The following is a 16,298-nucleotide window of genomic DNA, read 5'->3' as shown; positions in this document are numbered from 1 at the left end:
AAAAACCAACACCCCACCCCGTTCACCTTCATTGTGGCCAAGATCACACTGCAGGGGAAAGAAAGCCTAGGCATTGGTTCCAGTCAGCTAGGAAATGTAGATAGTATCTGAACATGACATGAAAAAACAAAGATGTAGAAAAATAAGAGCTTGTTCTCTCAGTAGAATTAACACCATCTCAGCTATAATCACTGTCAATTCCAAAATGCAAGAATGCAAGACAGGTTGCCACGCTTCTTTCTTCTGTAAAATTCATTTCCCCAGAGAGAAGGGAAACATTTTAAAGGCCAAAAAACACATACCCTACCAGATCATAGTCTGACAAGATGTCTGAACCACCCCCCCAGTATCCGAGGGGAGAAAGACAGAAAAAAACCCCGCCATCTCCAGCACCTACCTACCTGTAGTAACATTTTCCCATAAATCAGGTCAGACAAAAACAGAGGTGATGAAACCACACATGGAAGACACCAGACACTTCCAAGCTGAGTTTTCTGTGAGTGGAAGACTGAGATTAAAGAGGTAAAAAATAAGTCCTATTTCCTCCCATTTCTGCTATGATGAAGAATGCCAAGATTAAAATTGGCACAGCAACTGCTGTAGAGGATTATTTTAAATCATTCAATAAGTGAAAAGTTTAAAACAATCTTTTCTCAGGGGCTGCAGCAAAAACCGCAAGAGAGCCAAGGGACTGTAGAATTCAAGCACGGAAAAGCAACTGCATTCATTCTACTAACACATTTAATCTTTCACAGGTAAATTCTCAAATAGCAGCACAAATGAAAATTCTGGTCTATCATAACCAAAAGACTCAGTTTCAATTTTATTTCCAGCATTTCAAAGTAGCAGAGAACTACATTCTTCCAAAACAATTGGAGAGAAAAAGAAACCTGAAACGATCCATGGATATGGTAAGAAAAATGTTCCTATTAAAACAGGACTTAAAGTCTGGAACAGTAAGAATCCTGAAACACAAAGAAAATTATATGATAATCCTGATTTTCCATGCTTGTGATGTCTCTCCTTATTTGTTTTACTTGGAATGGAAGGGGAAGTGCACATAGTAATAACTGAGGGATAGCAACAGCAGCTTAGTAGTAAGGACTTCAAATCATAGTTGAGAAACAAGGAGAAAAAATAAATCTCCAAATGCAAATCCTTCTGTAAGACTACAGAAAGAAATCCAGTAGCTTACAAGATAAAGATTAAAATTCCTTTTGCACTCCCTCCTTCAGGTCCCTCTGTGCTGCTATTCACCAAAATGCTTTCAAAACCTGCCTGAGCCCAAAGATCCAAAGCAGGAGGCAGGATCCAAAAAACAGCACTCCACCAACAGCATTGGAGTGTCAACTACCAGAAGCAGAGACTGAAATGGAGCAGATAGGTCTACTTAAGTCTTAGGAAAAGGGAGAAGAGACACACCTCATTTCTTTCCTGGGTGGTAAATGAAGAACTAAGATCCTGTGGACACTCCAAACCTGTATGGTTCCCAGAGCACGTTCCTCCACAAAGGAAAATAAACAACACCACATATCTTTACAGTCATGAGGGTCTGTGGCAAGACACCCACACTCAGAATACACAATGTAGACTATTAGAATAGACATTAGATAATAGACATTAGAATAAAGATATAATATTTAAATCACACTAATGGTGGAATATTGCTGTATAAGCACAAAGGTACCCATGATGGTAGTTCATTAGCAGACATAAAATTGCATCACTAAAACATAGCACATTTTTTATAAATAATTCTCTCACAGGCTATGCAATACTTAAATACAGATAGCAGGAATTACTTCTATTACACACCCATTTTTTGGGCTTAGTTAGGAAGCAAAAAAGAATCCAAAATTCAAGTAGAATGTGCAGTGGAATATCAGGTCCACTGCAGCTTATTCCCATTATCCATGTCAAACCATTAGTAGATATTTGTAACTTTGTCATTTAAGAGAGTAGAGAGTGACTGGTTAGTCTGGTTAATTTTGAATTCTGTTTTCAAATTATCATTATTATCTTGAACTTCTCATGTAAACAGTAGCTTAACAGAATTTTTCTATAATTAAAAAAAAAGACAGTGAAAAAAATCTCATTGTCAACAACAGGCATCCAAATATCCCATATTAATTGCTCAAAATTGTGTCAAGACATGCCCTCTTGAAATGAAGCTCTGAAGAAGTTTGCACAAATGCATTCAACACAGACAAACATTTTAATTTACATCTTGCACTGTACCTTGTCATATTTGCTACTGGAACCAAAGCCAAAAATCAGAAGGTGACCGTGAGAATCAGTACATGCAAAATGCTGTCCATCAGGCGAGCACTTGCAGTCAAAAACTGCACCATGTCCTTGTCCTTCAATCTGAAATACATCAACATACAAAATAATTAACAGAAATTAATAATTTTCAATTATGATTCTCAAACTGTGGTGCTGACATTGAAATTTATTATAAAATATGTATGACAGTATACTGCTAGATGGAAGTTACTTTAAAAGAAAGCTTACTTTTTTAACTATTCATTTTTCAGTGAATTTTGCAATAATGCTCATGAAAGATTCCAAATTGATAGCAGTAGAAACTGACAGACTTTATCCACAAAGCAGGCACAGTATAGGAAGTGAAAATAAAAGCTTCCCCTTGAACGTCCTGCTAATGAGCCTAACCAGAGAGCTGGGCCCAGTGCAGGGCTTAGTCACTACACCCTTTCCATCCTCTGCCTTCTTGCTAAGCTACCCCAGCAGCAGTGGCTGCTGCGGGGTGTTCCACAACACCTGCCCCCTGGAAAACGCACTGACATAGACAACCCACATTACACAGCTTAGCAACTATCTGTTTCGGTAATTCCTACTCCTAATTTATCGGAGTGGGGAAGGAGTAAATTTGTGTAAAAACTCCACCTTTTATAGGAGAACTGCAAAGATTTTAAAAAAGGAATTTTTACCTGATACTCATTTTCTGTTTTCCAGTTCCATTAAGCCAGAACAAATGGGTTTTTGTTTTTCCCTGCAACCTGTCAATCAAGCAGAGGTGACCAATCACCACTCTGAATTTTCATGTCTTCAGCACCTCTTCAGAAAGCCCCTTTCTATTCTCCCCAGCACAGCACTTTTGCATTTTCTTTAAAGACACACCAAACAAAATTCTTTCCCTAACTGTGGCACACCTATATATTGCCAGGAAAGGGGAAAAAAGAAAACAAAACAAAACAAAAAATTATATTCAGCCTTCAGACAGTAATGCTGTGCACTTCTGCAGCACCTTCCAGAGGCCATCAGCATTATTTTAAAAAGTTAACAAAGCCTCAAAAATCCTGTGAGATACCTACTGTTTTCAATCTCTTACAGGCTGAGACAAAGGCAAGAATTCTAAATCTTTTCCCCACAGTCTTAAAACACATCCACACCCTTGCACATCCCCCCCAGTGAGAGAGGCTGCTACATCTATTGCTTTCAGGTCTTTCTCACTACAGGTAATCTCCCTAAAAGTCAAATGAGTTTCTGGACTAGCAGAAGAGGAACATAAACCAATGCAAGTCTTACGTTCTATTTTGCCCATTATTCCAGAAGAAATGAACAGAAGTATCTCACAGAAAGAGATGGAAAATAAAAACAGAACTTCAAGCAAGTGACACTAACATCACAGCAGTCAGGAATGCAGAATTAATTTAGTCTAAGCAAGATCCAACTACCACAGAAAAGTTACAACTTTGTGCTGCTTTTGGCATACAGAAAGCTTGCTGTATTAAAGGGAGACAGTTTGGGAAAGCAGGTGGAAAGCAGACAGCATTTCACCACAATAATAAGCTTTGCAGAAACACAGTTAAAAATTGGAAAAGAAATTTTATACATAGAGATTTTTGTTCCCTTACCCTTCCTCCAACAAAGGAAACAGCAGTATCAAGCTTCCTATTGTTGTAGTCCTTCATAAATAGAATTTCATGGTTCAGCCTAAGTTTTGACTACCTTTTGTTTTACAAGGAAAACAATACATGTTGTGGGAAGAACCATTTGTTAACCACGGCAAGGGGAAAAATTATAAACAGAAGGCAAAAATCCAACTACTAAGACGATGAGTTTTTTAATCCTTTCCATCAAGAAATGGTTGGGATGGACCATTTTCAAGAAACCTCTGGAAATTAGAGAGTTAATCAGAAAACATTCCCTTCTTATGTAAAGGAAAAGAATAGTGTTCTACTATTTGGGGACAAGTACAGTGCAAATAGTTTTAATCTAAACGTGACCAGAATTTGGTTTTAAAAAGTGCTTCCAGAAAGGGCAACTCCAAGACCTTTCAGCACAAACCTTCAAGTCTGAAGTACAAATACTTGGAAATAAAGATTCTTATAGGAACAAAAACTATCATTGAGGTTAACCTTCCAAGATATAATTACTATTCTAAATTAAAGAACAAAGTCAACCAGAGTGACCAGAGAATGAAATTCTACCTAGTAGAATTTTCCATAAAACTACTTCAGGATTAATAAGTGACAACTTACAATAGAATCTTTTTCCATAATAAAGCTAACACAGAGGAGCTAGTAATTTGAAATGGACACTAAACGTTAAGCTGCAAAAAGGGAAGCTGTAGTAAATCAGTGAAGCTGTTACTTCAGCAGGCTAGATAAAGAATTTCAGCAAGAAGGAAGCTGTCCTTCCCCTGTCCATCTCTTTTAAATCAGAGATGCAAGAACTACATAAAGACTGTATCCCAAGAAGATTTAGAGTGCTTATTCTGTCTTGAACCTTCCCCTGCTGCATATAAGGATATCAATTGTGAAGGGAAGAGGCTGCTCAGGAGTACAGAAAAAGCACTGGCTAATTAAGAGCTGTCACAGAATCACAGAATTATGTGGGTTGGAAAAGACCCTTAAGATCACATAGTTCCAACATCCTGCCATGGGCAGGGATATCTTCTAGACCAGGTTGCTCAGAGCTCCATCCAACCTGGCCTTGAACACTTCCAGGGATGGGGAGCCCCCGATTTCTCTTACATCCTGTTCCAGTGCTCCAACAAAGTTTGTGTCACAACAAAAGGCTGTGAAAAGTGAACAAGACGCACCTGGTAGCAAAGCAGGTAGCATGGAGTTTTCAGCTAAACAGGGAAGAACCAGTGATGCTATACAATGAGGACTAAGTTAAGATAATTTTTAGTTTTAGCTCCAAGAATTAAGAGTCCAATTTGCCCATATTTTCACTAGCAAGGAAACATGTGGACATTGGTGTATCCAGAAGGGAGGAATGATGATGAAATAAGAGAATGAAAATGGGAAGATTTTTCCTCTCAGTTTTGAGGAAAGCTTATTGTTTGCCCCAAACCAGGGACAATAGAGCTGTCAAGCTTGTACACAAAGTAATGTCTTAAATGTATAAAAATTATTTGTTGTATGAAAACAGAATAATAACACTTAACATAGCGAGCTCACTAATAAGCCTTTTTGACCTATTATCAATAGATAGTATGAAACAGCCAAACCCTACTTTTCAAGAGGAGTATAAGACATGGAAGTAAAAAATTCAAATAAGCTGAAAAATTAATAAAGTAGAGAGGACCAGAGAAATTTAGGAGACTTTCTTCAGAAAAATAAGTAATTTTTTAATGACAAAAAAATATAATTCATTCAACCTACCTAGATTTCAAAGGCATAATATGATACTTAAACTTGATTCAAATGATTGTGATTAGTAGGAGAAATGCAGAGTAGGCCAACTATAAAGAAAGGTTAACAGTTACTGATTTCGGAAAGACATCTAAAAGGATGCTAACACTAAAGTTTCTCAAGCCAGGCCTTTCTGTTATTGACTAAATAAAAAATAAGAGCCCTTTGATAAAATGAACATTAGTGAATCATCCACTGAGAACAAATCTGGGACAGCATAAATGATATCAATTTAAGCAATTAAAAGCCAACAGGACAAAATGCAACAGAGCACGAACCTAATAAGATTATTAGAAATAACTTACTAGCCCATTTACTGCCAGAAAAAAAATAATGAAACTCAGTCTACATAAAATAACACTACACATTTCTATAATATCTTCCAACACTCATCACCAGCACAGTTTAAAAAAAAGGTTAAAAAAAAATAAAAATCAGTGAACTAAAACCTCTAGTAGCTTGAGGAAGACTCCATCCTTCATGTTAAGGAACTGAGGCAATTAGTTGGAAATACAGGGAAAAAGATCACTGGGTATTCTTTGCAATACAGTACATATAATGCAGCAACAAAAAGAAAACTGCAATTCTAAACCAGACCAGAAGTGCATCCAGAAAAGAAAGTGCATATGAGCTGGACAAATAGTCAACACTAAGAACAAAATCTTCCAAAGCAGTACAGACTTTTTGTTTCCCATGTTCAAGATGAATAAATTCTAAGAGGAACAGCTACAGAGTCACTCATAACACAAAATCTAAGAGCTCAGCTTCTTTATACAAATGCTAAGAAGAGAGGACTATTTTGTATGACTATACTAAAAGACCTTTAGCAGGAAGAGAATTACCATACTAGAATACCTTAAAGAGGATGAGAACTTCTCTACTTACATGCATAGGAATGAATGAATATAAGTTACAAGCAACATCCAAACTTGAAAACGGAAATTCAGATTCTAACAAAGACAACAATGCTATGCTAGAACAAATTTCTGAAAGTAGAAAAAAAAAAAAAAAAGCAGTACTAATTATTATTAAAATCTCTTTTATAAGTAATGAAACTACATCATAACTGTTCAAGTCAAACCAGCTTCCAAATATCTGGAAGTTCCTTTGTAGGTTCGTGCTCTCCTTTATTTTAAGAAAAAATCTTCAATCACAACATGCTTCCATAAGCCAAGAAAAGATCAGACAGATAACCGACTTTCTGCAAAGTTAAAGGAGGTTGCTACTCATTTGGAGGAGTGGAAAGCAGACTTACTTTTTAAACTAGTTTACAAAAATTTTTAAAAAAAACAGCAGATCTTCAACACTGCTCCCAGAGCAGTAACAAGAGATGAAATGGTAGGAAGAAGACAAGGAATAATTAAATTCAGAGTAACATATTCACTAAAAATGTTTCTATCTTCCTACCAGCCAAGTCACTTATTTACTCAGAAATGCTGCATATGTCTTGAAAAATAAATCTGTCATTTAAAAGGTCTGATAGGTCACCCACCCTGTGGATGCCTGAAGTTATATAAAGGCGCTCTCTCTCTCTCTACATATATATATATATACACACATATAAATTATTTACAGCTTTTTTTGTTATTGTTAAAGGTTTTTCTTACTATACATCCTACAAACTTAGTATTGGCTTCTTCTACTTGAACAACTAGAGCATTCTGCTGGTTTTGTTCTCCAAAGTCTGTTTCTCAGGATGTGCTATTCAAAGGTGAAATCTCTCAAAATTTCAAACCATTAGAGTAGGACTATAGATAAACTGATTCAAAATAAGGCATCCATAACCTTACTTAAGTCATTCTGTATTTCACATAACTACAAAACCTGACCTAAAAATACAATCCTGCATAATTCCGCTGAAAGTGAAAGCCTTTATGAAGGCCACAACATAAGAAATATTGTTGCACATCTCTAGTTCCCACTGGAAGTTACACTGTTCATATAAGCAAGAGACATGCCTTTCAGACATTAGTCCAAAAAAATCACCTTGTATGGCAAAAAATCCACACACAGAGCATTCTGCTGAGGTGTTCTAAATAGAACCTGATCTTTCACATTGTTATTTTGACAAGGACTTCCAATCTTTTGGTATGTCATTTAGCCTAAAACTAATCAAGTAGCTGCTAACAAAGACCTAGGTAGGCCTAATAGGTTTAAAGGAAAGGAAACAATGTTGTAAGCGATATGATAATGCTATCATGGCTTTAGAGTTTGCCAGTTTGCATTGAAGTAGAATTAGAAAATAAGAAACCACATCACACAGATCAGTGGAAGATCAGACTTCAGAAGATGGGGCAGGAAAAACATTAAGGTACACAGACATAAGTAGCCATAGCATAGGAACTGCCTGCAATGAAGTGTCCACTTAAAGCTAAAAATATAGGACAGTCAACAACCATCTCTCTGAAGGAGCAAGAGCACACAGAAAAATCCAATTGCAACTCAGTGGTCTCTGCTTGATTGACAACTTGCAGGAAGAAACCCTTTTAACCTGAATCAGTTAATGCCATAACACTGACGGTAAATTCTAAACAAAACAAGGATTAAACTGCACTAAAACATTAAAACAGTCATTAACAGGTAATGTGTGTGCCCAAATTCACAAAAACTAGACATCATTGCCATTATGAAATACATTCCTACTACAACCTCCATGGGGTTTCTAATATTTTTGACTGATTTATAAAAACATAAAATGTGTAAAGAGGGCAGAGAGATAGGGCAAGTAGACAACCAACACATCACTGCATCCAGACAATCTGATTCTTCAACTGTACTGCAGACTCTCCGTTAATAAGATCAAAATTACACCCTCCACAATTTCCATTGTAGAAATCAGGAAAATTCTTGCAGCTTGCTTCAACTTGACCTTTTTATGGCCAAGTTCTGTACATGATGACTTCTGTCACTGCTTATGCTAATAACTCCAAATAAATATAAAACATATCCAAAGCTCTCAAAAGCTAAGAAAGTCTTCTATTAAATTTTTTTCAAAAGATACATTGTTTAAAAGTTGGAGAAAATGTATAGGCTTAAAAAAGAATCATGCAATGCAACTACCATACATCCTAGAAAAGTAATTAAAGACTTGGAAAGAAAAGCATGAAACCAGGAATAGCACCAGACAACTTTACATTAGACAATCAATTTGCTACAGACTTGGGGACAAAACACTTGGACATTATCTTCAGCCATCTTATTCCTTAATTTCTGTGTAGCCATAACTTTCAACGTTAACATCATGGTGTGAGATGATTTTAGGGTTGATGTTTTTTTGAGTTTGTGTGTTTTGGTTGAGTTTTTTAAATATATAATACAAATATAATATAAAAAATTAACTGCATTTATACACATTTACTTGTATCTGTCTATGAAAAGGCATATATTCACCATGGTAACTTCACGCAGTGAATGTAAAACAAAGTAAGCATGAATGTACTCACTTGCTTCAAAGCTTTCTCACCAGATGCATGGCAATACACATTTTCAGTTTCAAAAACAAGTTTTATGTTTTAAATACAATTACTGCTTTGTTAAATTATGTATCACCCCATTTCCTGATTTTATGCCAGCATATCTAAGTATAACCTGCTTAACTACTACATCATTTTAAATAAAAGCAGCATTTAGAGAGATACAGCTATAACCTTCACATAACCAGATACAGATGACCTTACAAGGTGGGTTAGTATCTGCTTGCTGATTCTATTGCTCCAATTGTTTTCAAAGGCAATCAAATGAAATAAAGGAATTTCAGAGATCACCTTCAAAACAACCTTATCAAATTCACTTTTTGTTTCTTCAGCCCAAGGCTTCTCAACAAAGAAACAACCTGAAAAAGAAAACTAAGGACCAATACAAGTCAGAGTTTTTTCTTTACTATAGCAAAGTCATAAGAGCTTAAGTCTTAACTTCAAGATTCGCCAGAAAATCAAGAGATCTAAAAATAAGTTTGTGTGTATATTCTCTCAATCATATGAAAGCACTCTTCACTGCATAAGTTTGAACGCAGTCAAATGAAAGCTACTACAGCAGAGGTAAAAGTAAATAAGGTTTTAATGAGCGGTCCTGCACCAATCCAAGATCCTTCCAACACACCTTTTCTTCTACCTAACTTTTGCAGTGGTAACTGCTGGAAATACAGTCATGTTGTAACTCTTAAAGTGAAAAAGCAGATGCTGGAGTCTTATCTTCTCAAGTAACACACACAGGTCACCCAGCAAAGTAAATCTTTTCTTCTTCACAAACAGTATTTCAGGAATAACCAGACATAACCACCACAGCTTTCCAAAAGTGTCGCACTTCATGTACCTGACATTGATGTATAGATGTTAAAAATTTAATTTACAATTAGTTGATTTTTAATGTTCCAATATTTAACCCTTTAACTAAAAATTAAATAGTTCTGAGAGAGGCATAACGCATGTTGGTTTGAAAACTACATAAACAAGCTGTGGTAAATTATCCCCTTTGGGGTATTTTCTCTAGAATTTGTGGTAAAACAATTACATTAAGTCAGTAACGCTAAATACCTGGTCCTCATGTCTTGCTAAGAAATCCTGACCAGCTTTCTCAACCAGAGCTCAGTATTTTCATCTTTCTGATAACAAGCACTGAATCATCATATTTGAGAGACTACATTAGAGAAGCAAACTCAAGCTATGAGTCAGGTTGGTAAGACAGGATAAGACATTAAAATTTTACAATTCTATAGTTGAAAGTAGAAGATGTTTGTATTTTATAATTCTATAACTAAAATGTTTGTAGAGTCAGTAACAATTTCACCCTGCTGCAAAGCTCTGAGCTTTTCTTTTTTAATTTGGTTTCGGTTTTTTGTTGGCTTGCGCTTTTTTCCCTAAGGATTATTAACTTCCACAGAACTTTTCTAACTCCAACGAAGAACATAAGCAAAAAAGCAGCCCTCTAAGTTTGTTAGGTCTGGTAAAGTAGCTTATACCTGTTGCACTGTGTGTTCAACAACAGTTCATATTTAAGTTCTTTAAAGAGCTTTTCAGTACCAAGAACTTTAGAGTTGCTATTCCCTATTAATACAGTTGTTAAAGAGAATGACTACATTTAAGTTTTGATGTGGTAACATAATGCCAAGTCATATAACTTTATCTTGCTGTAAGGATCTGTAACTATTTACATAAGGTTCCAGTAATACGTTCTTACATCTTTTCAGAAATGAAAGTTTCCTCACCATTTCTCTTTTAGCTGTCATGGTTTTAATTAAGAAGAAAAAAAAATTCAAAAAAAACCTCATATCTTTGTTAACAGAGTTAAATCCAGGTTTATCCTAAAATTTTAAGTAATTTCCTTCTGGGCTGACAATGTTAAATGAAGTTGGACAAAACATTATGCTGCTAAATTTATATGAAAATTGCAAGTGCAAAACTTTAACTTATTAGAACACTGTCACTTTTCAATTCAGCTGCTTACATTGTACCCGTTTTAATTTGGTTTTTGACACATATGGGAGAAACTATGCTCATCACACTAACCGAATCTTTGAATAAGCTATTAAACCTTCTTTTTAAACAAACACAAAGTGTGTAAATTCTTACTTTGCTTAAAAAATGTTCATATTTAAGGTCTAGGTTTCATAATCTGTTGAAAATTAAAACATATTGTAAAGAACCCATGTAAATCACAACATGTCACAAGCTTTCTAGTTCTGGATACAATGTCTATTTACATAAAATGCAACTAATGCATTTTAAATAAAAGTGTGGGACTATTCATCATGAACTTCTAACAGAACACTGCCTAGAAATGAAGAAAACAGCTAGAATTCTGATATAGAGACTTAGAGCAAAATATTCCCCAGCTAAAAAAAATTATTAAAAATAACTATTTTTTTCCTTAGGACCTGTGAGAAGCCTCATCCTACTTTACACCAACTACAGCTACCAAAGACATTATAGTCCTTCTAAGTCTCAGTGAAGGAGCATTACCTTAGCTCCAGGATCAGAGTCTTTCAAAAACAGTCTAGAAACGCAACAGTGGCCTGTATCTTCTCCAGCAGAGATGCAACAAGCATGTCAGCCCCTCAGGCCTTGCCATTTTAAAGGTTCATTTTGTTTTATTTTTTTCCTGACTATTTCCATAAAACTGGGACAGAGGGCATAAGAATGACAAATACCAATTCAAGCATCAAGAGTTACACTGCTGGTTTTGAACCACCAATAGGGCTTCCAGGGCAAGCAGCATTTACTAAGTGGAGAGTGAGCATTTACACAGAGGAGAACAGTGGTGTTTCTGGGGGAGATTAAAGCTTTTCTTTCACAAATATAACTGAGTTACTTGTCATTTGAAAGGAAGCTGAAAGTGGGAAAGGGGAAGAGCAGGTTCAGTTAGAATTTTTTCTTTTTCTTCCTTCTCCTCCAAAAGAATCAGAAGATTGCTTCAAATGACTAGTTTAGAGTTCAAATTGTAACGCATTTCTGAAACACCCTTGGTATTTCTATATGCTCTCATGAAACGTGCTTTGGCATTTAGAAGAAGACGCATCATACAATTCTCAACAGTTAGAGATAAACACACTGTGATGTTTAAGTGTCAAAGGCTAAGGTGGCTTAGCCTTTCAGCAACTCAGTCACAAAGTTAGGGGGATTTTGAAGTATTTGGATCTGTGAATTTAATACCAAATTGTAAAAAAAAAAAATCTATTCATATCAGTATTTCAAAGCATTCCTCACAGTACAATGAAAGAGCTACGGCCATCTTAGCCCTGAGTTCCAAGGGAGTTCCAGAACTACCACCCAGAGCATGTTAAGGATACCCTAACACAAACAGTGCTCAGAAAGACTCCTTTAGCACTAAGGTAATGTCACAAGAATCAGTCCAGACGAACACTTCACAACTGCCAACACATTAAGACTACAAATAATCAAAAGGCTGACCTTGACAGACTGTCAGGCACACAGGAGGCACCCAAGGCACACAGATGTCAGACATAAGAAGGCTGACTGCTGGCTACAGCTGAGACTGCCTTCTCAAAGAAGCAATTCACAATGAGAGTCAATCAAGTAAGACAGGAGAACAACACCTAGTCATGAAAGGCCTTTTATTCTTGGTTCTCTTGGGGTATTTTTTTGAAATCTGTTGTCCAGAATATTTTTTTTTTCTTTAAAGGCTTGAATATTCCAACTTGATTAATTTATACATTACACAAAGATTTCTTAAACATAATAAGGCTCATCTTTATCAAAAGATAGGCTTCCTGTTTCAGTAATTATAATGCCTACTACAGAATTTGCCTAGTCAGGTATCAGATTCAGGTAAAGCAATCACATTCAAAGATACAGTAAGAATTCCAATATTCTATAATGACAAAAATTTTTTAAATGCCTGCTCTCCCTAATCTTTCATTCTTGCTACTCTAGTACAGCCTTCATACTTTCAAAAACATACTTTAAAGAAATAGGAGTCACCATATGTTCCTGCAACTGTTCATAAATCTATGGTATAAACCAAATTATTCTTTAAAAAATAAATTATTCTTTAAAAAAAAACAAAACAAAGAAACCCCAAGCAAACAAAAAATATAAAGAGCAGGACTACAGGCTTGCACATATCCTAAAAACTTTTAGGAAACTTCTTTCAATATTCTTTCACATGGCAGCCCATTCAAAAGAACTATCAGGAAAAACCTATACTCCAAGCCCCCAGACAAAATGCTTTTTGCAAGCAGTCTGAGCAGACCCCATCCCCAAGAGGTACTTCTTAGAGGAAAGTGTGCTTAAATGAAACTGCCTAAGTCCAAAAAGCAACAATCAAGGGCAGCACCATAACACCACAAACCTATTTAGGGTCAAACTCGAGGAACACCAATACAAAATGTCTAAATTATAATATCAACAAAAACCCAGTCACCAAACCAAACAAAGACCCGTGCATCCACCTAACATTACCAGAGATCTCCATTTAGATCTGAAATCTTATGTCTCTATAGGTTTTTTTGCCTTCATATGTTCTCAGCATTGAGAAACCTCTTTCTAAAGCTTAAGGGCTAAGCTGCAGCACATACCATCCAAGTGTCAGCCCTGGAATTTCTACCAAGCCAACAGCATCAGATCTACTAGGAAGTAACTTAGTGGGAACACCTGAAAGAAAATAAATGCTATGACAAGAACTGAGTGGTGTAGACCTTCTATTTATGACCTAATGGAACAGGAATCCTGAAAATACTAAAGCCTGCCTGAAGGCAAAGAATTTCCACCTCTTTCTAATTTACCTAAAATGATTTGTATACCCAAGAAAACTAGCCAGTACCTAATGCACAGGCTACAGGTTCACTTCTCTCCATAGTAGCACAATTTGGGAAAATTGGGAAGAAGTCCTGTCTAGGGCATTTATAGCCAAGATGCTCTCCTGAGTAAGCAGCAGATATTAAATTGAGTGCTTTACTACTGAGGATATAACAGAATCTAGGTCTTCCCTTTCCTGACTCCAACAGCTAAGGTAATCCCAAAAAATGAGTGCCACCTGCTCCTGTAGGCTCCTTTAAGAAAGCAAGGACCTCCCTTGGTTATTGGAAAAGTGCCTTACCACTCAAGGTATCCAGATGCTTCACTGCAGCTTTGAGTAAGAGACTGCATTTCAAATATATCTTTATGTACATTATCATGCAGCTGCTTTCACCAGATAGCCTACCATTCAGTGTATTTTTTCCCCTTGATCATCCACCAAGACACCTACAGCTCATACATTCTTCAGCAAAATAAACTACAATTTAAACATTTACAAGAGTCTCTGTAGCAACAGCACTGTTTTTGTGAAATACATAAACTCTAAAACAGTTGGCTAAAGGAATCACTTAAGAATTATCACCCTATTTCTTCAGAATGCTTCTTTGCACCTGGGAAATACTGCAGATAAAACTGCCCTTATTTTGCACCAAGAACAATTCTTCATTAGCAGCTGTATTAAGTTAGGCCTGGTGTGAACATGGCATAGGCCAAAAACCAAACACCTGTATTTACAAATGAAATTTAAAACCATCTAATCATCTTGCTAAATGTCAAAATTGCCTAAAATGCTTTAACCATCTCACACGCTTGATATTTCTATGGCAAATTGCACTCTCTGGTATATGGAAAACACCCCCCAAGTGTATGGGTGTAGGGGACTCAAGTGACTGAATTAAACCAGTTCTGAATGTCCATGGACTCCAACACCAAGTTATGCAATACTTGCACAACTAGACCAAATGAAATAAAGACTACAGGTGAAAACATGAAATATATAAAGCATATATACTTACTGAGAGTACCCCATGTGACAGTATGGGGTGACTGTTAATGATAAAGACCAAAATCTGGCAAACAGACCAAAGATGCTTCAAACAGAACAAAGATGCTTCAAATTAACCACAATTATGACAATTAATTTAATAGCAAATCTTCAGTTTAAAAACCTGGGAAAGGATGTTCTGCAGGACCACCAGAGTCACCTAGTGGGATCAAACTGCAACCAGCAAGGAACAAATAAATGATGGAATCAAAAGTTTAAGTTAAACACAAAACTAACAGTATATTTGATTACTAGTATTTTCTTTGCAATTTCAGATTCACTGACTGGATAAAAGAATTAAGATTGACACTGCTTGCACCCCTTGGTGTTTTGTTTCCTTTTTGGTTTTTATTTTTTAATTTTTGGGGGGTTTTTTGTTTGTTCAGTTTATTTGTTTAGGTTTTTGTCATGTTGACAATGAAGACATTTGGGGCAGGGTGGAAAGCAATTTAAAAACACCCAGCTCTACTTAAGGGATTTGCCACAAGGCTTCAGATGCACAAAGCAATTCATCTAGGAGAGATGGACTGGACTAACATTAAGCCAACAGTCATCTATGATTTTGCTAATTCAACCAATTCCCCCAAGTTCTGCAACATTTTTTAAGGAACTTTTATTATGAGAAAATCACTAAGTGCTACTTCTGGTACCACAGGCCAGGCAACGATAATGAGAGATTTTTCATTTGCCATTTAGGAAACAGAAGACTGGCAGCTCTGTATGAATTCATTTACCCCACTGTTGCAAACCAGAGCACTTAAATTTTGCAAGTCTGCAGAGGTGACTGCACAATGTCCTCTGCCTGCCACCCATCACCTAAGAAAACCTGTAATTTCTACCCGTGTCTTTTAAGCATCAAACACAGTGGTGAAATATTCAGTCCATAGAGAGATGCCTCTCTTGCATACCTGGCTCATAAAGCATAATTCCTTGGTTTGAGATGAACCGATTGTCAGATTTACAATTCCCCTCACCTCACACAGCAGGCAGACTTTCTCATATTAGTTTCTAGCATAAAGCGCAGATTACTAGCTGCTGAGATCTTCTGATTGTCTACAAATTTCTCTGACTCCAAAGACATTAACATGTATGTGACTACTACCTTTTTTAGGTGCTTATGCTGCATGGCACTCTTGACACAAATATTTCAGTGTCTTGGGGGCTGCCTAATATCACAGGCACCTGTAATTTAGATTCTGATAGCTCTTAAATGGACTTGGTTTAAAAAGAGCAGATTAGCTCAGACTCTTCTGACCTAAACTCCATGAAAACCATCATACAGCCATTGTAAATACAACTGGAAATGCAAGCTAACCATGAAATGAGAACATACAC

At 36.3% G+C, this 16,298-nt stretch overlaps 1 protein-coding gene across 3 annotated transcripts in view; it reads right to left on the bottom strand.

Moving 5' to 3' along the window:
• PHIP (pleckstrin homology domain interacting protein) overlaps window positions 1–16,298 on the bottom strand; it is a 107,353-nt gene that overhangs the window by 50,248 nt on the left and 40,807 nt on the right. For all 3 annotated transcript variants that reach the window (XM_059842570.1, XM_059842571.1, XM_059842572.1), the window contains exon 16: window positions 2,239–2,367. In XM_059842570.1, the coding sequence (XP_059698553.1) occupies window positions 2,239–2,367 (129 nt within the window). The remainder of the gene's footprint in view (window positions 1–2,238; window positions 2,368–16,298) is intronic.

This window comes from Haemorhous mexicanus, chromosome 3, assembly GCF_027477595.1.
Source record: "Haemorhous mexicanus isolate bHaeMex1 chromosome 3, bHaeMex1.pri, whole genome shotgun sequence".
In the NCBI taxonomy this organism is placed as follows: Eukaryota; Metazoa; Chordata; class Aves; order Passeriformes; family Fringillidae; genus Haemorhous; species Haemorhous mexicanus.
This window is presented reverse-complemented; position numbering and strand designations above follow the sequence as displayed.